The 24,771-nt window shown below is 36.3% G+C and overlaps 3 protein-coding genes across 3 annotated transcripts; 2 read left to right on the top strand and 1 right to left on the bottom strand.

The window, feature by feature from the left end:
- Positions 1 to 728: 728 nt before the first annotated feature.
- On the bottom strand, positions 729 to 1,688 carry LOC134496534 (olfactory receptor 8S1-like). The gene has a single exon (XM_063302258.1). It carries the CDS (start codon positions 1,686 to 1,688, stop codon positions 729 to 731), a length of 960 nt encoding a protein of 319 aa, XP_063158328.1.
- Positions 1,689 to 11,680: 9,992 nt separating this feature from the next.
- LOC134496535 (olfactory receptor 6N1-like) lies at positions 11,681 to 12,613 on the top strand. Its single transcript, XM_063302259.1, has one exon. The coding sequence runs from the start codon at positions 11,681 to 11,683 to the stop codon at positions 12,611 to 12,613; it is 933 nt and encodes a 310-aa protein (XP_063158329.1).
- A 5,206-nt stretch (positions 12,614 to 17,819) lies between these two features.
- LOC134497302 (olfactory receptor 5V1-like) lies at positions 17,820 to 18,740 on the top strand. Its single transcript, XM_063302971.1, has one exon. The coding sequence runs from the start codon at positions 17,820 to 17,822 to the stop codon at positions 18,738 to 18,740; it is 921 nt and encodes a 306-aa protein (XP_063159041.1).
- Positions 18,741 to 24,771: the final 6,031 nt, after the last annotated feature.

Genomic DNA, 24,771 nt, shown 5'->3' on the forward strand with positions numbered 1-24,771 from the left:
GTTAGTAGTCAAAAAAGTGTTGGAATTAAATTTTTACACCAATTTAAATAAAAAGGGCAGTGAAGGAGGATGTGTGCTATTGATTTATACCTCAAAACTACATAAGCATAACAATGTGAAGCAGTGTTAAATGATCAGAAAAGAAGCATATAAAACACTGTCTTAGTTTCATTATAAAACACATGATTTTATTGTATGTCTAGTACATTAATTTCTCTGCAGGCTGGTTTAATTATCTATGTGACCTATCCTTCTGTTACAGTTTCAACATGCTGATTTGAAATGACAAGTTTCAAACCTTGTTCAATAACAACAACATATTTCCATTTCTTTTAAATTTGCAACTAAATTCTTATCCATAAACATGTATCAATGTAAAGTGTATTATTTTAAAAAAATGCACACAGAATGCTTTGTTAGGTACTGATATGCATATTTAAAGAAGAAATAAATCAAACAGTATTTAAATTCCAAGTGATATACCTGTGTGTCTGTGTCTGTATAAAAATATAGCAACCTTACATGTTTGGGTGGGGATCTCTGGCATTAAACCAGCAAGGACAAATGAAGACAATAAGTATTCCCAAATTGCAAGTATAACTCTCCTCCCATTTTTGCCTACCAGGGACTTTGGAGAAATAAAGAAATCACTTTTGACCTTTTCCTCCTAGGTTGGAGCTATGGTACTAGGGCTATGGTGCTCGGAATAAAGCATTATGGATGATTTTTCATGGATTGGAAATGGGGTTATATTTTCCAAACAGTTTCACCAAAGCAGATTTGATCTCTTTGTTCTTGAGGCTGTATATGATGGGGTTCAACATGGGTGTTAAGATGCTGTACTGAATGGAGATCACTTTGTCCAAATCAATGAATGATTCTGAATTTGGTTTCATATACCGGAAGAAACCTGTAATGTAAAATAAGCCCACCACAATGAGGTGGGAGCTGCAGGTGGAAAAAGCTTTTCGCCTGCCTTCTGCTGAATGGATTTTCAGGATGGTTGAAATGATATAAATGTAAGAGACCAGGGTGAAAAGAAATGAGCTCAAGCCAAATATGAAGACAGAGATAAGAAGAACAATGTAGTTGATGAGGTTCTGCTTACAAGACAAGGCCAAAAGTGAAGGAAGCTCACAACTATAATGTCTGATGATATTCTTGCTGCAAAAATGGAGATTTAGCAAAGGTAGGACATTCACTATAGCATGAAAGAATCCCAGGAGCCAAGCTCCACCCACCATTTTATTGCATATCTCTTTTGACAAGTATCTGCTGTAATGCAGGGGGGCACATATAGCCACATATCGATCATAACCCATTGCTGAGAGGATGAACACTTCTGTACAAGCTGTTTGAAAAATGAAGAAGATCTGTGCAATGCATCCTTCCTGAGAAATGGTTTTCTGCTTTGTTACGAAGTTTGCCAGCATCCTGGGAACAGTGACTGAGGAATAGCAGATGTCAACGAAAGCTAAATGGCTGAGAAAGAAGAACATGGGGGTCTGAAGGTGAAGCTCAGACTTGATCACCAATATAACAATTACATTTCCCAAGATGGTGACTAAAAAAATGATCATGAAGAAGAAAAGAAGAAAATCCTCTATGTGTGGATCATTGGAGAGTCCCAAAAGGATAAACTCTGTTATTACAGTTTGATTTTCTACCTCAGATGATTTAAGAACCATAGGATCTGTCAGAAAAGGAAACAAAATTGGTAAAACTTCAAATTAAAGTTGAAAACTACATAAGAATGCATTATGTTGAGTTTCCTACTTTTCATTTCTTTCACTAAAGGGCAAATTTAAGTGTTTATTTTTTTCCATTTTCATGATGTGTTTAGCTGTTTTTATGACATAATTCGTTAATTATTATAAAAGGTACTTGCTCTTAATATTGTTTTGCCTATCCATCTGTCCATGTATGAAGTGTGACATCCTCCAAGTTTACTGCATAGAAATTAAACTTCATTGCACGTGAAAAAACACTGAATTTCAATTGAGGAGCTCTTTATTAGATACAAATGCATTATGTCAAGACAAACTGGTCTTAAAATTTGTCTTGATACAGGTTAACACAAATTCCTAACCAACCTCTGTTAGAGAACTTCCTTGAGTGGAGTGTTGCACCAACGTCTGAAAAAAGTACCAACCTCTATTGGACAACTACCTTGTTCATAAAAATGCTTTATTTCCTCTAACTCCCAGTCCACATGAAACATGCATTTACCTTGTAGGATGTAGTTTCGTTGCAGGAGAGAAACCCTCTGCATCATTGCCACCCTTGTCTAAGTGTGAGGGAGTCTTTCCTGGAGCAAGATAATAAAAAAAGCCCTGAGTTCATACCATATTCCTTCTGGAATTCAGGGCAGAGGAAACCGATTGGGAATCCATCATCCCCAGATAAAAATATATGCAGGGTAGATATGTCAAAATATTTTCCTTTGCTTTGTTTTCCTTTCTTTTTTCAATGTAAGGTAATATTTTATTTATATATATATATATATACACACACACATACATACATACATACATACATACATACATACACATATACATAGACACACACACACACACACACACACACACATATATTTGATTTGTTGTTGTTTTTGTCTGATCTATTGAGTGCAGATCACTTTAATTTTAATTAATTAAAATTAACCCATTGTTGAGAGGATGAACACTTCTGTACAAGCAATTTGGAAAAAGAAGGCAATCTGGGCAATGCATCCTTTCCAGCAAATGGTTTTCTGCTTTGTTACGAAGTTTGCCAGCATCTCTTGAATAGTGACTGGGGAATAGCAGATGTCAACAAAAGCTAAATGGCTGAGAGAGAAGAATGTGGGCATCTGAACAACAATCTGAATGTTGTTGCAAACAGGATATAGACTAAAAGGAACTGGTCTTTTTTTACATTTACTCAAGCACCCTCAAGTGTTCAAAGGAATTCATATAATAATCAATTTCTCTGCACAAAAGTTGTTGGACAAATCAGGATTTTTATTGTGAGTACTACAGAAAGGATAGAAGATTATGTTTTACATCCATTTCAAATATGTATGTATGTACGTATGAATGTATTGGACTTATATGGCCACCCATCTCATACAATGACTCTAGGTGGCTCACAACAATCCATAAATCATAGTTAAAAACTTTCCCCCCAGGCACCAGGCCAAACATCCTTACAGCTCAATCCTCCCATACAAGCTTGGAGGAAGAGCCAGGTCTTCACAGTGTTCCAGAAGGGTAGGGAGTTTAGGGTTGAAAAGTATACTGTACATTTAATCATTTCAACAACCTAAGATTTGAACTTTTCATACCATAGCACGTTCCATGCCCTTTTACTCTCATCCCTTGTCCGTTCCTTCATATATGCTGCTTTCATACTTTTGGGGCAATCAAAGTCATGATGAGGATTCCTTATGTCCCAATTTCAAAGCAAAATTCAACCTCTGAGACAGATTCTTCCATGGTACAGTTTTGGGAAGCAAAGAAGTATTCATTAAATAAGTAGGAAAAGGAACATGGAAATTGTCCACTGGGTCTTTATTTATCATTGTATGGCAAAGAATATACCTTTCTAGCATTTGTAGTTTATGCTTTAAATTTGTCCACAAAGCACATAGAAATGGCCATTGAATCTTCTATGTGCAGGTCTATCAAAGTGAACCAAATTGCAGGGATTAGGACTAGAAATGCTCTCAGGACAGCAGCAGCAACTGAAAATTAGCTACATGATGAGTATAGGTAATACATTCTCAGACTGTCCTCAATGCAGAGATATGAAATTAATGGCATTTCTAAAAAGGTAACGTCATTTTGTATTGTGCTATTTAATGATAGATCCCAGCTTCCCAGATAAATGTGCAGATTCCTTTATAGTATTGAATATATTGGATGTTCCATTTGTTTGATCTTGTAGCTCATTTTTATATGAATATATATGTTTAGAAATTAGTTTTTGGGGAAATACAGGTTTTAATATTAATATATATTTAGAGATATATACTGTTCATGGGAACATTTTTTTAAAAAAATAATGACTGCCCAGGATTCGCTTCATGATGGCAACCAGAACTGCTGCAACTGCCATCATAAGTCACATGATGTTGCAGTTTACAGCCATGTTGCTTAGCGACAGAGTTGCCAATCCCAATTATTGTCGTTAAGAGAGGACTACCTGTATATCTTTTAATAAAGTGTGTTAGAAAATGTGCTACTAGACTTCTTCAGTTTTTTTTTTCCCCCCTAGTTAGGCGAAGAAATACTGTTCTTGCAATCTCCCTACATCACAGTGCTTAAAAACTTATACTGCATTTTATTTAAAGTAAAATGGTAATAAAGTAGTTGGCTTGAGGAAAATAATGTTTAATTCTTTTTATATAATTTAAAGGAATAATTATAATGCTTCAATAATATCTGTATGAGGTGCTGAGACCACATGGAGATATAGCATTACTTATATTTTTCGTACTTACTTGTTCTCTCACTTGTTCATAATATGCCAAGTATTATACTGTAGGAGAAAAATATTGTACAGATGGTATTGTCACTACAAAAATGCAGATTTAACAAAGGCAGTACATTCACCATCCCATACAGGAATCCCATTGCCCAGGATGCACCCACTAACTGTCTACAGGTTTCTTTTGTCATGTTTATGGTGTAATGTAGTGGGTCACATATAGCCACATATCGGTCATAAGCCATTGCAGAGAGGATGAATACTTCTGCACAGACAGTTTGGAAAAGGAAGAAATTCTGTGCAATGCATCCTTCCCAAGAAATTGTTTTCTTCTTTGTTATGAGGTTTCCTAACAATTTTGGAACAGTAACCGATGAATAGCAGATGTCAACAAAAGCTAAATGACTAAGAAAAAAGAACATGGGAATCTGAAGGCTAAGTTCAATCCTGGTCACCAGCATAATCACCATGTTGGCTAATAATGTCACTAAAAAGATGATAAGAAACAAGACAAAAAGAAAATCTTGTAGATAATGATCCTTTGAGAGTCCCAGGAGTATAAACTCTGTTATTACACTTTGATTTTCCATCTCAGATTATTCAAAAAAATAAGATCTGTCCAAAAGAAAAACAGATAGAAATAGTTTAATATGTGATAAATACAATCATTACAAATAATAATAATAATAATAATAATAATAATAATACAGATAAAAATTGTAAGTTTCTATCTCTTTAAGGTATAAAATAATATTCCAGGGCACTGTGAAGGATAAGTTACAAATGAGTTTGTTTGTTTTAAGAAAAACAGAACAGAATGAAACCACTTAATGTTAGCAGAAGTAAAGTCTATTGGCTACTTATTTTATGTACTGTATGTGTTTTAACTATATTTTAATTGTTTTTAATTATCTTGTTAGCATGTTTATTAATTCAAAAATTATGGTCAAAATCAGTTAAGGAATTCATGCATCCTGGGGAAACTATGTTTTAGAAACATCCCAAATTATTTATAGATAATCTTCTGTGTAATATGCTCTGCTTGTTCCACCTTAAAAATCACTCAAAAGCTGCAAATTGTCCAGAATGTAGTAGAAGCTCATGAGCTCAGTAACACCCAACTATGGGAACACCTTATATTGGTACTACAGGCTTTGCAGTGGCTACCAATAAACTTCTAGATCCCATTTAAAGTTCTGGTTTTAACCTAAGAAACCGTCAGTTGCTCAATATAAAATTACTTTTAGGACCACATCACCCACTAGAATCAGCCTGCCCTTTAAAATCTTTATGGGAGAAGCAATTGGTGGTTTTAGGAAGTGAGGTAGGCCTGAGGCCAGGAGGTACTGCTTGTTGGTGGCAGAACTGGCCCTTTGGGACAACCTCCTCATTGAAATCAGATTGGCTCCCTCCTAAGTACTGACAACAAAGGCCCGCATAGTTAAAGCAATGGTGTTCCCTGTAGTAACATATGGCTGCGAGAGCTGGACCATAAGGAAGGCTGAGTGAAGGAAGATTGATGCTTTTGAACTGTGGTGTTGGAGGAAAATTCTGAGAGTGCCTTGGACTGCAAGAAGATCCAACCAGTCCATCCTCCAGGAAATAAAGCCAGACTGCTCACTTGAGGGAATGATATTAAAGGCAAAACTGAAATACTTTGGCCACAGAATGAGAAGACAGGACACCCTGGAGAAGATGCTGATGCTAGGGAGAGTGGAAGGCAAAAGGAAGAGGGGCCGACCAAGGGCAAGATGGATGGATGATATTCTAGAGGTGACGGACCCGTCCCTGGGGGAGCTGGGGGTGTTGACGACCGACAGGAAGCTCTGGCGTGGGCTGGTCCATGAAGTCACGAAGAGTCGGAAGCGACTAAACGAATAAACAACAACAACCCTCCTAAGTGCCTTGTTTTACAGACAGTCTAGAGACTGACATCATTTATTGTTATTGTTGTTTTTGTTTTTCTACTGTTTTGTTTTTAAATATTTTGTACTGTGAGCATTTTAATTGTGTTTCTATAACTGTGAACCACTGTGACATCTTAAGTGGATTGCAACAAGATATAAGTGTAAACAAAAGAATAAATCAATACCAGTGCAAATCCTGGCCTTGCTAAAAGAAAGAATTCTAATTCTAGAAGCACTGTACCATGCCAGAATAAGTTTACTTCTAATTTATTGCACTAGGATCAACACTATTGATGCTGCCATGAAAACAGTGAAGGTTATATTCCAAAATGATTTTTGATGTAGGTCCACTCATGCAGAATGTCAGTGACCTGCCATTTAGCAGGCAAAAATGAAGTAGTTGCATCCCCAAAGTTTATGGTATTGTAATTAAGATTAATTTCCATTTTGCAGAAATGTGTCTTCTTATGATAAGGAAATAATTTCTTTTGCTCTTTTCTTCCAAGCTACAGAAAATATTTTGAAATATAGTTAGCATTTGTGAGGACAAACTACTTCATGATTTGGAAAGAAACATTAACATAGTCTTAATATAATCTGCATTCTTTAAAGCAAGGAAGATTTGCACATCTTTAGGTGACTGAAGCAATCTCAGATATGCAGATGATACCACTTTGATGGTTGAAAGCAAAGAGGAACTGAGGAGCCTTATGATGAAGGTGAAAGAAGAAAGTACAAAAGCTGGCTTGCAGCTAAATCTCAAGCAAATCAAGATTATGGCAACCAGCTTGATTGATAACTGGCAAATAGAGGGAGAAAATATAGAAGGAGTGAAAGACTTTGTATTTCTAGGTGCGAAGATTACTGCAGATGCTGACTGCAGTCAGGAAATCAGAAGACGCTTAATCCTTGGGAGAAGAGCAATGACAAATCTCGATCAAATAGTTAAGAGCAGAGACATCACACTGACAACAAAGGCCCGCATAGTTAAAGCAATGGTGTTCCCTGTAGTAACATATGGCTGCGAGAGCTGGACCATAAGGATGGCTGAGCGAAGGAAGATCGATGCTTTGGAACTGTGGTGTTGGAGGAAAATTCTGAGAGTGCCTTGGACTGCAAGAAGATCAAACCAGTCCATCCTCCAGGAAATAAAGCCAGACTGCTCACTTGAGTGAATGATATTAAAGGCAAAACTGAAATACTTTGGCCACATAATGAGAAGATAGGACACCCTGGAAAAGATGCTGATGCTAGGGAGAGTGGAAGGCAAAAGGAAGAGGGGCCGACCAAGGGCAAGATGGATGGATGATATTCTAGAGGTGACGGACTCGTCCCTGGGGGAACTGGGGGTGTTGACGACCGACAGGAAGCTCTGGCGTGGGCTGGTCCATGAAGTCACGAAGAGTCGGAAGCAACTAAATGAATAAACAACAACAAAGGTGTCTGAAGAATTTTGCCTTAAGTAAAAGTGGCTTTTGATATTTCTATCTGAGCAAATCTTCACAAAAACAGAATGGAAGCTGATAGAGCTTTGAGAAGACTACAGAAATGCATTCTTGCACCTTTTAAGGAGTATCTACTGTATATCTGCATCTGCATCTATTATCACATATCTCTCTATCTCTATCTCTATCTCTCTAGATATAGATCTTACATTCTCACTTATCCCTTCCATCCTCATAGAAGACGGATGAAGAAAAAAATATTCCTGAATATTAATAATAGGTAGAAGCAGACCAGCCAGTCTTTTTAAAAGACAAGTGATACAATTTACAACAGCTTCAGAAAATTTGAAACAGCAAATTCTAGAAAACAGCATAAAATAACATAAACAAATAACCACTTAACTGATATTTGCTGGAAAACCAGTTCAAGGAAAATATTAATTTCACAATCATTTTTCTAATGGATTCTAAGGAATCAATATTCTCATTAAAATGTGAAAACATAATGGAATGAAACTCACTCATATAATAATCTTGTTAAATTTTGTTTGAAAAGTACGAGTACATCTTTTAAATTATGCAGTTTTCATAAGAACATAAGATATTTTTTTTCTTTCTTGAGCAAGGTAAGAGGTGAGATTATTTCTACTTAGAATCTTGTATTTATATTTCTTCTTTCCATGTAATTTCCTTTGGGAATGCATTTACAATGCAAGCCAACTGAGAATTTATTCTCCACAAAATAACATAAATACTTTAGATTAAATTGCCATAAATTAACCTGCTTATTTTTGAACACGCCTGGTTAAATATATTTATCCAGGCTTTAAAAAAAAAAATCAATGAATTTGTAAGAACATATATTGTTCTTTTTTCTTTTCTTTTTTAACAAAGTAGAAACATGTTTTGATGAAATGAATGTGATTGGAATGATAGAACAGAACTCACATAGATAATGCTGTATTTATATGTTTTGAATTTTAGAGTTATCTATTGTATATGTTTGTTGGGACGCGATGGCGCTGCGGGTTAAACCGCTGAGCTGCCGATCGGAAGGTCGGCGGTTCGAAACTGCGCGGCGGGGTGAGCTCCCATTGCTAGTCCCATCTCCTGCTCACCTAGCAGTTCGAAAACATGCAAATGTGAGTAGATCAATAGGTACCGCTTCGGTGGGAAGGTAACGGCGTTCCATGTTGTCATGCTGGCCACATGACCCGGAAAATGTCTACGGACAACACCGGCTCTAAGGCTTAGAAATGGAGATGAGCACCACCCCCTAGAGTCGGACACGACTGGACTTTACGTCATTGTATATGTTTAATGTTATATGGTGAATGGGGAGAAGGGTTGCTTTATTGTTTGTTTTTTATGCTATACGCCACCCAGAGTCTCACTGTTTGAGTTGGGCAGCCTTAAAAATCAATCAATCAATCAAATAAAGAAATAAAGGAAGAGCAGTGCACTTTGGCTATTTAATAGTACTGGGAAGCAATTTAGACCTAATTACATTTTTTATGAATGTGTGACTGCTCTCTGTAGCTGCCCAAGATCCCAGAAAAATGCATGATTATGTGAATATATTACAGACAGGTACTACATTCAGTCTCCTGATGTTCCAAAGCACTTTAAGGATAAGAACATCCTAATCAAAAAATTATCCATCCCTATTATATAGGACTGGAATATCAAAGAAAGACTTTGTTCATCTGCCTTGCAATCAATACTTCATGCTGGGTGATTTTTTTAGTGGATTTCTTTATCAACTGTATTCTAAAATTAACATAACCCCTTTTAAAAAAAAAAAAAAAATCAATGACTCTTCCAGGACCTAGACATGGGGAGTGCAGAGTTCTTGATGCTGTTAGATCTCTTAGAGGCTTTTGATACTTAGTTTATTGGTATCACCCAGGACCAAGCAGGAGATGTAGGAGGTATCCTGATCTAATTCATAGAATCAGTAAGAATTGGTTGGGATGAAACACAATGAAGGTTAATTCCAAGTTTGATGGAATGGTTACTCATCCAAAAACCATCTATACTTCCTGTTTGAGTATGCCAGGAGGGAATGCCTTATGTTCCTCCTGGGAGTTTAAGGGGATGGAAACCCATAGGCAGGCCTTCTTGGTGATGATTTCTTTCCTTTGGAATAAGCCACTACACTGTTAATTTTCTTAGAATCTATACATACCTTTTGTCATCTGGAGCATGAGATCTCATGAATGTACCAATGATTTTAACCCTATTTATCTTAATTTTAATTCTAATTTTATCTATTTCCTTTATATTTTATTGCTGATTCCCTATTATTTATATCATGGTTTAAACTATTGTTAGATTATATCATTTGCTACCACTCCCCCCCCACCCCCGACTTGGACACCTTATTTCAATCTAATATCAAAAGCTAAAACTAAAGTGATTGTATTAAATATATCATAAATTATATCCACATCTTATAATATAGATTCCCAAGGGATTTAAATCCTGTAATTCTATGTAGCTATAAGATACAAAATGCATTTGGGACAGAATTCCTGAAAGACTCATTATAAACCAGTGGTAGCAATCCAGATCTTAATTTAACAGAATTTTGTGATCAATCATTTACACATGGCCACCCAGCTAAACTTAAGTAGCTTTAACAAATTACTATTAGAATAATCCTATAAATGTCTGGGTGCTATCGGGATTTGACTGAATGGTAAATCTATCTATCTTTCTTTCTTTCTTTCTTTCCCTCCCTCCCTCCCTCCCTCCCTCCCATTCTGTATAACAAATGTATCAGGCTGAGTGTCTTAAACGACTAGAGTTCAGTATTGTAGCTGTCTTTTTAGACATAGCTTGATTTGTTTTCCTTCATAATTCAGGCTATTCTCTTATACTTGTTTGCCAAGAAGTAGATTTTGGTGTACTCATCTTCTCAGTTGGTGTCTGGAAAATTGTGTCCATATCTCTTTCAGAAATAATTGCCCATATATGTGGTAGTGGTGGTGCTAATGATGAAGGTTTATAATAAGATATCTTTTTGAAAAGGTGAGATCAATTCATGGAAAACTATTTTATCAAACAGAATGCATGTACTCATGTGTTTATTATGCAATAAACTCATATTTATTTGTATGCTAAATCAATTCCAATTTGTGTACATAGATGCTAGAATGAGAGAATTTCATAAAGATTCAGAATGCAAAGAACAAATTCATGCACTGTTTGACTACTTTCAAATGAAAAATAAATTCAATCACATATTCCAGATTTCCAAAGATTTATTTTAACATAGACAAAAGAACAGAAGCAATATTAGCATTACAAAAAAAGAAGACTGTTACATAAGAGAACAACTCGCTTATTGTAGCCAGCCACTAGACATTCTCCTAACATACAGAAAATTATTTTTTTGCCAAATAATGGAGATGACAGCACAGTTTGCAAGTCAAGGGATAACTCACATGCTGGGGAAGATACTTAGGCATAAAAGTATTGGTATTAGTAGAAAGAAAGAACAAATCTAGGCCATTTTATTAGTAAAGTTAGTAAAACTTTCACAGGCACAGGCTTCCATCAAGTTTCCAGTGTTAATAAAGAAACAATATTCCTTAACTTCTTGACACCTTTAGAGAGAGGAAGTCTTTTCTGAAGAGGATACACTATGGAAAAGGAACAACCAGGTGATGTTATTTTTCTGTCCTTAAGATGCTTTTAAATTTACCTTTGTACTAATAGATGTACAATTGTATTATTTTTCTTAAGAGAGGGGAAGAAGGACTTTGCTATAGTCTTTTCCAGTCTTTGATTATATTTTCATCATTATTCTTACTGTTCTTATTATGCTTTATGCCCCTTTAGCTCTATGGCACAATGGAAAATGAAAACCAAACTATTGTTGCACAATTTGTCTTTCTTCATTTCACTTGCCTGCCAAACCTTGAAGCAATGCTGTTTGTGCTTTTCCTAATCATCTATATCCTATCTCTTATGGGAAACCTGCTGATCATTATTATTGTGGTAATGGATTCGCATCTACAGACAGCCATGTATTTCTTTATCTGCAATCTGTCAATGGCTGAAGTCTGGTACGCCACTGTCACAGTGCCTAAGATGCTGGAGAATCTGCTGTCAGAGAAGAGGACTATTTCCATTCCAGGATGTATCGCCCAATACTATTTCTTCTTTGCCTTTGGTACCATTGAATTGTTTATACTCACCGTCATGGGATATGACAGGTACGTTGCAATCTGCAATCCATTACGTTACTCCACCATCATGAACTCTACGACTTGTAGAAATGTGGCTATAATGTGTTGGCTTGTGGGTTTCATGTGTCCTATTTTGTCATCATCTATGTTAGCTCAAATATCCTTTTGCAGCCCCAATAGAATCAACCATTTCTTCTGTGATGCTGGACAGATATTTCACCTAGCATGTACTGACACATCTATCATCCAAACAGTGGGCTATAGCCTTAGTTCTGTCATTGTAATGGCTTCTCTTTTATTCATTCTCATTTCGTATGGGCAAATTATAATTACAATCTTGAAAATGTCTTCTGCTGCTGCCCGGAGGAAGATGTTCTCTACTTGTGCCTCTCACCTGTCAGTGGTCACCATCTATTTTGGGACTCTTATTTTCATGTATGTCCGACCAGCAGTGAAATACAAATCGAATGCGAACAAAATAGTGGCTGTCTTTTACTCAGTGATAACTCCTCTCTTGAATCCTATGATATACACTCTTAGAAATAAGGATGTAAAAGAAGCTTTTAAGAAAAACATCATTAGAAATAGTCTCTAAAGCTCCATTTTAAAAAGTGGCAAAACTCAGCTGTGTTGGAAGGATTCCAAGGCTGTTTTGTTCATAGTGATAACTGAAATCATAATGAAGACAATCATCTGATGGTTTCAAAAGTACACAAACGGTGGGATACTATATGTTCCTTCAATGATCTGCAGATCTGTCATAACTATGACTTGCATAGTACTGAAGCAATCAGATTGGCTTTATCAATATTAATTCAGTTACCATTGCATGCATAGAACTGTTGATCCCACTCACAACCTGCATCTTGAAGAAAGGACTGCATGCATTATTGTTTGTGTTGTTGTTATGATTATTATCAAGAAAAGACCTGAGTACAAATTCAACTAATGTAATATGTGTAAATTAAACAGGAAGAAAGAATTTGTGTGTGTGTGTGTGTTAAAATGGTTGTAAAATATGCATTCAGACAGACTAAACAACTTTAGGATTAAGGTCAAATTGTTAGTCCTCTTAGGCTGTTTTTTGGGAGAGGTAGGGTTAAATAAGAGCTAATTGTATCACTGATGGTAAAAATGTAACTACAGTCTTCTGCTGCAGATCATCAAGGCAATCACATGTGTGGGATGGAAGTATCTGGGATCACATGAGTGGGTGCATTGAAATGACATGTTTCATTAAAAAAGTTAAGGAAAAATTCTACTTAAAAAAAAAATACAAGTTTATTTTCTCCTCCCTCTCTCCACATATAGTATTCCAATCTTTATGTATGTATGTATGCATGTTTGTATGTGTGTGTGTGTGCGCATATACACACACAAACACACACACACACATACACGCACACACACACACACACATATGTACATACAAAACTAACAACCAAAGAACCCTAGTAATAATTATTATAATAGTAAATCAAACAAAAGAAATACAAAATAATATACAATAAAGGAAGCAATATAACAAAGAAAGATTGGAAAGAATAATCTAGTACAGTTGAAATTACCCATATGAGCACCTAAAGAAAAGGCTGAACCTCAAACTTTCTTTTGACAATAGTGATGAAACAGCACTTGACAACATTCCTGGAAACCTTCAGTGAAAAATCTGAAAGTAGGATGTGAACAATTTCAATTTCAGGCCAACCAGTGCAGCCTGTAAGAAGTGGAAGTATAAGGCTAGAGAATAATTATCATAAAGGGAGCACTTTGGGGTGAAATGTGAGCAACTGACTTGATAGTGGAGTCCAAGCAAATACAGAAGTGCTCTGAATAGGGGATATTGTTAAACCTGCCCTACTGTATGTATGTCAGAATAGATAAGGAACTTACACCTATACAATATGCTTAGTTTTTCTCCCCTACGAATAGATGTAGCTGAACAAGGCAAGGGTTACTTTAAAGAGGAGATGGCCAACTCTTTAATATTGGGCTAAATGATCCTCAAAGTATAGGGATCTAGAGTGAATTTCTCTTTGTTCGGAAACCATCTGGTTCTTCCTCTGCTCCATTCTGGGTGGAATAGAACTTCTCCTGAAGAAGCAAGTCCATGACCTGGGGGCACTTTATTTTAATGGGTACTACAACATATGGTACCTTTGACATATTAGAAAACGCTGTCCCTTCCTAAGCTGTTTTTTTGTTAATATATTAGTACATTATGTACTAATCTGTATATATCTGTATATATCATACAAACCAAATTATTAAACTTAAAACAAGTTCCTCATTCATCTGTATATCATCAACATCACATTCCTTGCTAAGTTCCACTCAATTTCAATTGTAAGTATTTACATAGCTGCTAGGACATTGAAAAAGGTATCATGTCTATGTAATATCATAAACCTTTATTTTAAAGATGGTATTGTATCCAATGTAGAAAAAAAGGAAATTACTTTGAAATTTAGTTTTGGATCATAGGTAGGCTGATCATGGGATTTGTAGTCAAAATGAGTCTTCTTCCTGCTTTTTCTGCTATTTTCTATATTGGAGAATTTGGTGTCAAGGTTAAAAGTTTCTGCCTGCAATTTCTTTGGCAAAAATGTATTTTTCATAAACATCATTGTTTTGTTTTTCTTCAAAGATTGTTTCAATTTTATTTTGGTAAATTTGTTTCAATACTCTCCAATGTTTCATTGAAGCTGAAAATTAGTATTATGGTTCTTTTATAACATGAAATAATTTTGTTGCATCGTTCACTACCAAATTCAAAGAATGCACAAAACAAGGAATATAGAATGACCCAGAATTTTTTTCAAAGATATTATGTTGCAATCTGCTATGTTTTCTACATTTATTTATTTATTTATTTATCTGATTGATTTTTATCATGTCTTTACTTCTGGTCAGTTCAAGGGAGCACAAACTTCTAATGCTCCTGCCTCCTATTTTCCCCACAATAACAAAAACAAAGTTTATTGAACTGAGAGAACCAACTGGCCCAGAGCGACCCAGCTGGCTTCATACCTAAGGAAGAAATAGAACTCACAATCTCCAGTTCCTAGTCCAACACCTTAACCACTACACCAGACTGTCCCTTTCTGTAGCATCATCATATCACCAACCTCTCAGATTATTGTTGTTCACATTCAAATTTGTAAATAGTCAACAAAAATTTTGTATAATCTTACTCCAGTTGTGTTGTCTACTAAACAATGTCCCACAAAATGCCCACATATAGGAATATTTTCATTTATTTGTTCTACCTGGCTTGCATCATTGATGGTATCTAAAATAATCAAGTAACACATATGTTGCTATGTTTCTGTCAAATGAAGAAAATTCCCATTATGATGTTCAGAACATTTCCTGAATGACACTCTGAATTCTCTCCTCTGAACACTGAATCATTAAAATCTGAACCATGTATACTATCTGTTCAAATACAGCGTGCCATTAGGTGTTGAAACCTCACTTTCGTAAGGCCGTGAGGACCTGGCCTTGGGCCTCAAGTGTGTGGATGGTCCCACCTCTTGGTTATATTAACATCTATACATTGCTTACTTGGCTGCCATATATATTTATCTTGTATTTATTTTATATTTTAATTGTTTTAATTGTATTTGTTTTAGCTGTTTTATGGTTTTATTGTTATAAACTGCCCAGAGTCACTTGTTGAGATGGGCGTCTATAGAAATTGAATGAATGAATGAATGAATAAATAAATAATTCATGATAACTTTCTGATCTAGCTGAATGGGGGATATGGTTCTTCCGTGGTTTCCTCCTTCCTCTGAGGTCAATTCTAGTCAGTGTGTATGTTTGTGTGTGTGGTGTTCTTTCTCTGCTGTAGGACCTGTCCTGTGGAACAACCAGCATCCTCCCTCAAACATGGACAACCAGAGCTCAATTAACTTTCAGAAGTCTATGAAGACCTGACCCTTCCTCAAAGCTTTGGAGCCAGGGTGTTGATATTGCTCTGGTATGGGTGTAGTTTAGATTTATATGCTGATAATGTAATATTTAGGGTCCTCAACCCAGTTTCTTTTGGATTGTATAATTTGGTTATCTTTTATCTCTGTTCACCATCCAGAGTTCCTTGGGTAAACGTGCAGCTATATGCATTTGTTAAATAAATAAATTAAAGCAAATAAGTAAAGATTGCAATATAAGCTGCAGCCCTTTTGTGCTTGCATTGCTATGGCACTTGCATGCCCAAAAGAAGCACAGCTAAGGGAGATATCAACACCACAATACTGTTTTCATAATTCTGGCAAAAATGGCAAATACTTATGGATGCTGCTATCTATTAATTTTATTGGACTTACTTGCTTAAAATCTAAGCTAGGTGTTTTCTCTGGTTTCCCAATGAAATCTTCATCAAGAAACTATCTGAGTGGTCCCAATTTTAAAACTCATTCATTTGAGTGAAGGCATCGAATCTTAGACTACATCCATTATGTGATTTCAGAGTAAAGATTCAATCATTAAAATGAATCGGATACAAGGCAATAGTAAGATTACTTCATATGAGCGTGTCTAGAGATATTTGAAAATCAGAAACCTGGTAGTTGGGTTTCCTTGTGCAACAACATAGATTATATCCTGCCCTGGATTTTTTCCAAAATTACTGATCCACATAATTATTAAGATTCATGGTAAGGAATAAATAATTAGGCAGTGGATGGATGTTCTTTGTGACATGGGTGGTTTCTATTTTTATTTTTTTTTAATGAATAAATTAGTTTCTTATCAGGTTTTTCTTTTTCATCTGTTTTTTTTTTTTTAAATATGAAGAGTTAATGTGCTTCTCATTGCTCAAACAGGCACTGGAGAAATTAGTATAACGCTGTGATAATTATTGGCAAGGAGTTTTCACATGGGAATATTTTCCCTTCTGATTTTTTTTTTTTTTTTCAGGTTGCAGAATTTATACGGTTTTTATATAGAATGGATAATGATATGCCAAGAGTAAATTTGGCTAATGTGTTGTTTTGGAAAAAAAACAGAGGACTTCGTTTAGTTCACTAAAAAGAAATATGAATAAATGGGCTTGGATTTGGGGGTATTGCCTGTCCACACTTCAACATTTGTTTTGAAAGGTAAGGTGCGTGTAACACTTCTGCTCAATTTTCCACTTTATTTATGACTACAACTGACTATTAGGAAAATGGTAATGCTTCAGAAAATCTTTGCCTCTCAGATGTTAATGGGTTGGCAATGTATACCAGTTTTTAAATATTCTATTTTCACAAAACAACTTTTTTATATTGACTGAGTCCGATATAGACTCCCAAAACACTGCACATTTCTAGGCCACGTTCTAAGTCATCTCACCCACAACACTTTGGATATAAGTCTAAGCAGTGACAGATAAAATTACAGTAGGGTTATTTAGGTATCATTATTCCCCTTTTAATTTTAGGAACCCCCATGAACTTTAAGAAAAATTCCAGGTTGTCCAGGAATACAGCTTGATAACTGTTCCAGTAATAGAATACACTGGGCTGACTCTTCATTTTCTTGTTTGACTTAAATCTTAATGTTAATAAGTTGTCTAAGTTCTATCCATGTTAATTTTGCATCTTAAGGCTTCTGCCTATCAGTCAAAATTTTCTGTGATTTGATATCTATTTTTTTTTCTTTGTAAAAGGGACCCAAACAGTTCATACATAAGCTTAATTGAATACAACTGAGAGTTGAAAGCAAAGGGGTTTAACATCATCTAAGCTGAGCTGTACTTTGCCCTATATCTCTTCTTGCCTGTTTATACTTGTTTTACAGATGAGTAAGCAAAAATGGAGAACCAAACTGATTCATTGGTCTTTCTTTTTCTTGGACTTTCCAGTGATCCTCAACTACAGATCTTCCTTTTCTTATTATTTTCAATCATTTTTCTAATTACACTGTCATTAAACATCACAATCATTTTGATCATAAGAATGGACCCTTCCCTCTCTGCACCCATGTATTATTTTCTCTCTCACTTGTCCTTTGTTGACATCTGTTACTCTACAGACATTGTTCCTAAGATGTTAATCAATTTTCTTATGAAGCAAAAGACAATTTCCTTCACTGACTGTGTTATGCAAATGTTTTTCAGTCTTCTACTAAGTGTTACAGAGGTTTTCCTGCTCTCTGCAATGGCTTATGATAGATACACTGCTGTGTGTCACCCACTTCATTATGTAATGATCATGAATAAAGCAATATGCACTTACCTGGTTTTGGGAGCATGGCTCATGGGCTTGCTGTTTGCAACCATAAACTCAGTGCCCACATTTGGCTTACGGTTTTGTGGTCTTCATGAAATTAACCACTTCAGCTGTGAACTTCCACCATTATTGAAAGTGTCTTGTTCTGACACTATTGTTAATAATTGGATTCTTTTATCTTCTGTATTGTTTTTTGGACTTGGTTCCTTCTTACCAACTTTGATCTCCTACATTCACATCATCACCAGCATCATGAAGATCCATTCTGCAGAGGACAGAAGCAAAACTTTTTCTACCTGCAGCTCTCATCTCATTGTGGTGGGTTTGCTATATGTGACAGGAATGTCCCAGTACATGAAACCCAGCAGTATTTCTTCCATTACACTGGATGAGCTTTTCTCTATTCAGTACAGCATTTTGACCCCCATGCTGAACCCAATTATTTATAGTCTGACAAATAAGGAAGTGAAGAAGGCACTTAGAAGAATATTTACAAAAAAGTAAATCCTATAATTTTTTTCCCTTTTGTCATGCCAGTATTGCTATATTTTTTGGAAGTTTTTATTGAGTTGAAATTAGAGTGACTGAAAGTCAAATTTTGAGTAGGCTCGTGATTTCAAAAAGGAATTGAGTTACTCATGACAAATGTAAGCACTTTTATTCTACTTTAGTGAGTTTGGGGCTAATACAATAATCTTATTAAATTAATGTAAAGACTTTCATGGTAAGTGTGGACTCAGTGTTTGTGTTTAGATTTGTTTATGTTCATTTGAGTCTCTGTTATGTATGGCCATACATGGATGAATAACATCCTGCTACATACATGCTCTTTATCTCTTCATGAACATTTGAAAAGGCTCAATTTCTCTCTCTTCCCCCCCTCTGTGTGTGTATGTATGCATGTGTGTGTGTGTGTGTGTGTGTGTGTACAAACATAGAGAGATACAGTCACATATTTCAGAGACAGGATCTCTTGCTATTCATCTATGCATGTCCTTTATCTCTTCATTAACTTGTGGATGTTGGAAGTTTTTGGCAAATCCAGCATGCATCATTAACATGTAAATTAAGTCACCCAAAATGTAACTCTGAGGAAGCTGTTTGTTGCCACTCCCACTTCCTCTTTCCCTCTTGCTTTCCCCTTTCTCCACCCAGGGAGAGGCAGCATGGATGCTGCTCTCTTCACCAGGGCCATGTGCTTGGGCCTTGATGAGGGATTCTGCCCCTTTCTTTCACAAACCTCTTGGCAGCTGTAGGGCTGACAGTTCAGGGCAAACTATGTAATTAGAAAGAAAAGAAAAACAAAGGAACTTCATCTTTTCCACCAAGATGGATGTGGCAGAAGCAACAAAGAATAAAGTCAGTAAGCTTCTTTTTACTTCTTAACCTAATGTGTCTAAGCTTGTTATTCTTTATGCTTGGGAGGGCTGAATGTGTAAGAGCAATAACCTGTGTTTCTCTGGCATGCTCATTGAAGCTATCTAAGATAATTTTCTTTTTCTGTTCTAGCTTCTAAGCTGTGTTAAGCTCTGCTCCATTTCAGTTGGTTCAAGCAGGCCACTGATTTGGCTTCAGTGGAAAGGGTCAATTTATATCAATCTCTGCATTAACATCTGGAAAGGGTCAATTTATGTCAAGGAGATAAAAACTCTATAGACAGAATATTGATAATTAAAGAACTGATTCTTAAAGAACTTCCTGTGCCATTTTATGAGCATGCTGGAGTCTGTTGACCAGGTTTCTTCATGAACATGTATCAGGTGATAATTCATGTTTAGAGTAGCAAATTGTTTTAAAATATATATATATATATATTTTCCTACTACAAACTCTAGTGGTCAATTTTAAACAATAGTGAGTTTGGCTCTAACTCATTAAACTCATTCTTTATGGGGTATGGTTAAGATGAGTGTGTTTCTCTCTTCCTTCCTTCTTTCTTTCTCTCTCTTTCACTCACTCACTCTCTCACTATATACCACACATAAACACACACACATAAACACACAAACACACACACAGACAAGACAAGATCTTCAGCATGTACAGTACTTAATATTTTTCCCCTTTTGAATTATTGGTTTTTCATGGTTTATTATTATTATTATTATTATTATTATTATTATTATTATTATTATTATTATTATTATTATTTAGATAGATACATACCTGATAATATCCTTAAGGGATAAGCTGATGTCTTAATAATTAAAAGAAATGTGCAATTTAAAATGGATATACAAATAACAAACTAAGTGAGTGATGTGGATAATTTTCCTATATTGGATTTACAAAAGAGACTTCTTAGAGCTTTGAAGAAATTTTTTAAGAAGGGATAAAGAAAAAATGAAAAGGAATTAATTTCTAGGACATTATTTGATGGGACTAAATATCAAGATTGTTAAAAGTGAAAGGAAGGAATATAAAGTTGGTTTATTTGATCAAGGATAAAATAGATATGCTGTTATCTCTAGTAACCCTTAATGGACTTTTGCTCATCAGAACTGAATGAAAATGTTTAAGGATTTGTTTACAGATAAGAGGTGGGATGTGGGAAGAAATGATCATTTGTTGCATCTTAAGAGAAGGTGATAAGTTACTAAAATTGTTTATACTTGTTCTGATGAAGGTGGAAGTTATTTCTTGATATATTTCTTTTCTTTTTCTTTACTATATTATTTTTTTCTTTCCTACAATATTTTTCTTTCTACTTTTTTTTCATTTTTGCACTTTCTATTTTCTCTTTTTATTCAGTTACTTTTTAAGCTTGTATTACTTTTTATTTTTTAAATTGTAACTTTTAGTAAAATTACTATTAAAAAAACAAAGTTGTGTGTCTGTGTTTGGGGTGAATTGGTCATATTACTATTTCATTATAGAGTATTTCAGGGCAAGTCCTTTCCCCTATCTGTGCAACATCTGATGAAACAACTGGGTGAGGCCATTGATTGGTTTAGTGTGACATTTTACCAATATTCAGATAATGCTCAGCTATATATTTTCATAAGTGGCCCCTTGGAATAAACATTGGAACTCATGATTTGGAGTGTTAAGGTCTGGATTGGGAAAAACAGGCTCAGATTCAATTCAAACTGGAGACTGACTACTGAGACTGACTGATTTCAGGACTGCTTCATTAAAAAAATAAAAAATCACTAGAATTGCACTCCCCCAGAAAGAGCTGGCTTGCAGTTTGGAGGTCCTTATGGGTTTATGCCTCTGGTTCAAAGAACAGGTGAGATTTTGTCCAAAACGGCTTTGGGACTTCTGAGGAGACAATTTTCAAGTTACTACATAGCTTGAAAAAATGGCCAAGATTTTTATTGATTTTTTTTTTTTTTGAACCAACATTTGAATAGTTCAAACCCAGACTATTATTTTTTTTTTCTTAATGATGTTACTGAAGATATGTATAATAAATCATATAACAGTGGAATAACTTTGGATCCTTCAGCAAAGGATCAGTACCTTGTTGTGGTGCTGGAGCTTGAGCACCTAATTGATGCCATGAGCTAAATCATGAAGGGCTACCCAAGACGGGAAGGTCATGACAGAGAGGTCAGACTAAATGCGATCCCTGGGGAAGGTAATGGCAACCCACCCCAGTATTCTTGCCATGAAAACAAAATGGATCAGTACAACCAGAGATATGTTGGTATACCATCGGAAGATGAGACTCCCAGCTCAGAAGATGGTCAAAATGCTACTGGGGAGGGACAGGATGAGTTCAACTAGCCACAGATGTGATGACACAGCTAGCTCAAAGCCAAAAGGATGGCTAGCGACCGACGATGCTGGTGGTGAACGGCAAATCCGATGTTCTAAGGATCAACACACCATTGGAACCTGGAATGTAAGATCTATGAGCCAGGGCAAATTGGATGTGGTTATTGGTGAGATGTCAAGATTAAAGACAGACATTTTGGGCATCAGTGAGCTGAAATGGACTGGAATGGGCCACTTCACATCAAATGACCACCAGATCTACTACTGTGGACAAGAGGACCACAGAAGAAATGGAGTAGCCCTCATAATTAATAGTAAAGTGGCTAAAGCAGTGCTTGGATACAATCCAAAAAATGGTAGAATGATCTCAATTCAAATTCAGGGCAAGCCATCTAACATCACAGTGATCCAAATATACACCCCAACCACAGATGCTGAAGAAGCTGAAGTAGAGCAGTTCTATGAGGATCTGCAGCACCTACTGGACAACACGCCTGAAAGAGATGTTATTTTCATCACAGGAGACTGGAAAGCTAAGGAGGGCAGTCAAATGAAACCTGGAATTACAGGTAAGCATGGCCTGGGAGAACAAAATGGAGCAGGACATAGACTGATAGAATTTTGCCAAGACAACTCACTCTGCATAACAAACACACTCTTCCAACAACCTAAGAGATGGCTTTATGCATGGACTTCACCAGATGGACAACGCTGAAATCAGATTGACTACATCCTTTGCAGCCAAAGGTAGCGGACATCTATACAGTCGGTAAAAAGACCTGGAGCTGACTGTAGTTCAGATCATGAACTTCTTTTTGCACAATTTAGGATAAGACTAAAGAGATTAGGGAAAACCCACAGATCAGCGAGATATGAGCTCACTAATATTCCTAAGGAATATGCAGTGGAGGTGAAGAACAGATTTAAGGGACTGGACGTAGTAGATAGGGTCCCGGAAAAACTATGGACAGAAGTTCGCTACACTGTTCAGGAGGCAGCAACAAAATACATCCCAAAGAAAGAAAAAACCAAGAAGTCAAAATGGCTGTCTGCTGAGACACTAGAAGTAGCCCAAGAAAGAAGGAAGGCAAACAGCGATAGGGGGAGATATGCCCAATTAAATGCAAAATTCCAGAGGTTAGCCAGAAGAGATAAGGAATTATTTTTAAACAAGCAGTGCACAGAAGTGGAAGAAGTATGATCAAAAACAAAGATGGCAAGGACCTAACAGAATCAGAAGAGATCAAGAAAATGTGTCAAGAATATACGAAAGACCTGTATAGGAAGAATAATGGTATTGAGGACAGCTTTGATGGTGTGGTCAGTGAGCTAGAGCCAGACATCCTGAAGAGTGAGGTTGAGTGGGCCTTAAGAAGCATTGCTAATAACAAGGAAGCAGGAGACGACGGTATCCCAGCTTCACTGTTCAAAGTCTTGCAAGATGATGCTGTCAAGGTAATGCATGCTATATGCCAGCAAATTTGGAAAACACAAGAATGGCCATCAGATTGGGAAAAAAAATGAACTTATATCCCCATACCAAAAAAGGGAAACACTAAAGGGTGTTCAAACTATCGAACAGACCCACTTAATTCACATGCCAGTAATGTAATGCACATCCTGCAAGATAGACTTCAGCAATTCATGGAGTGAGAATTGCCAGATGTACAAGATGGGTTTAGAAAAGGCAGAGGAACTAGGGACCAAATTGCCAATATCCGCTGGATAATGGAAAAAGCCAGGGAGTTTCAGAAAAAAAACCCCATCTATTTCTGTTTTATTGACTATTCTAAAGCCTTTGCCTGTGTGGACCATAACAAATTGTGGCAAGCTCTTAGCGGTATGGGGATATCAATTCATCTTGTCTGCCTCCTGATGAATCTGTATAACGACTAAGTAGCAACGGTAAGAACAGACCATGGAAAAACGGACTGGTTTAAGATTGGGAAAGGAGTATGGCAGGGTTGTATACTCTCACCCTACCTATTCCACTTGTACTCAGCCTGTATCATGCAACGTGCTGGGCTTGAGGAATCCAAGGCTAGAGTTAAAATTGCTGGAAGAAACATTAACAATCTCAGATATGCAGATTATACCACTCTGATGGCTTAAAGTGAAGAGTAACTGAGGAGCCTTATGATCAAGGTGAAAGAAGAAAGTGCAAAAGCTGGCTTGCAGCTGAACCTCAAAAAAGGTTCAAGATTATAGCAACCAGCTTGATTGATAACTGGCAAATAGAGGAAGAAAATGTAGAGGCAGTGAAAGACTTTGTATTCCTAGGTGCAAAGATTACTGCAGATGCTGACTGCAGTCGGGAAATCAGAAGACGCTTAATCCTTGGGAGAAGAGCAATGACAAATCTCGATAAAATAGCTAAGAGCAGAGACATCACACTGACAACAAAGGTCCGCATAGTTAAAGCAATGGTGTTCCCCGTAGTAACATATGGCTGCGAGAGCTGGACCATAAGGAAGGCTGAGAGAAGGAAGACAGATGCTTTTGAACTGTGGTGTTGGAGGGAAATTCTGAGAGTGCCTTGGACTGCAAGAAGATCAAACCTGTCCATCCTCCAGGAAATAAAGCCAGACTGCTCACTTGAGGGAATGATATTAAAGGCAAAACTGAAATACTTTGGGGGAGCTGGGGGTGTTGATGACTGACAGGAAGCTTTGGTGTGGGCTGGTCCATGAAGTCACAAAGAGTTGGAAGTGACTGAACGAATAAACAACAACAAACTTTGGGTCAAAACAAGCAGTAAACCATGAAGCATGGAATTGGTGGAAGATGTCAAAGAACTTGCTGTTGTTTGTGG

This window comes from Candoia aspera, chromosome 4 (assembly GCF_035149785.1).
Source record: "Candoia aspera isolate rCanAsp1 chromosome 4, rCanAsp1.hap2, whole genome shotgun sequence".
Lineage (NCBI taxonomy): Eukaryota > Metazoa > Chordata > Lepidosauria > Squamata > Boidae > Candoia > Candoia aspera.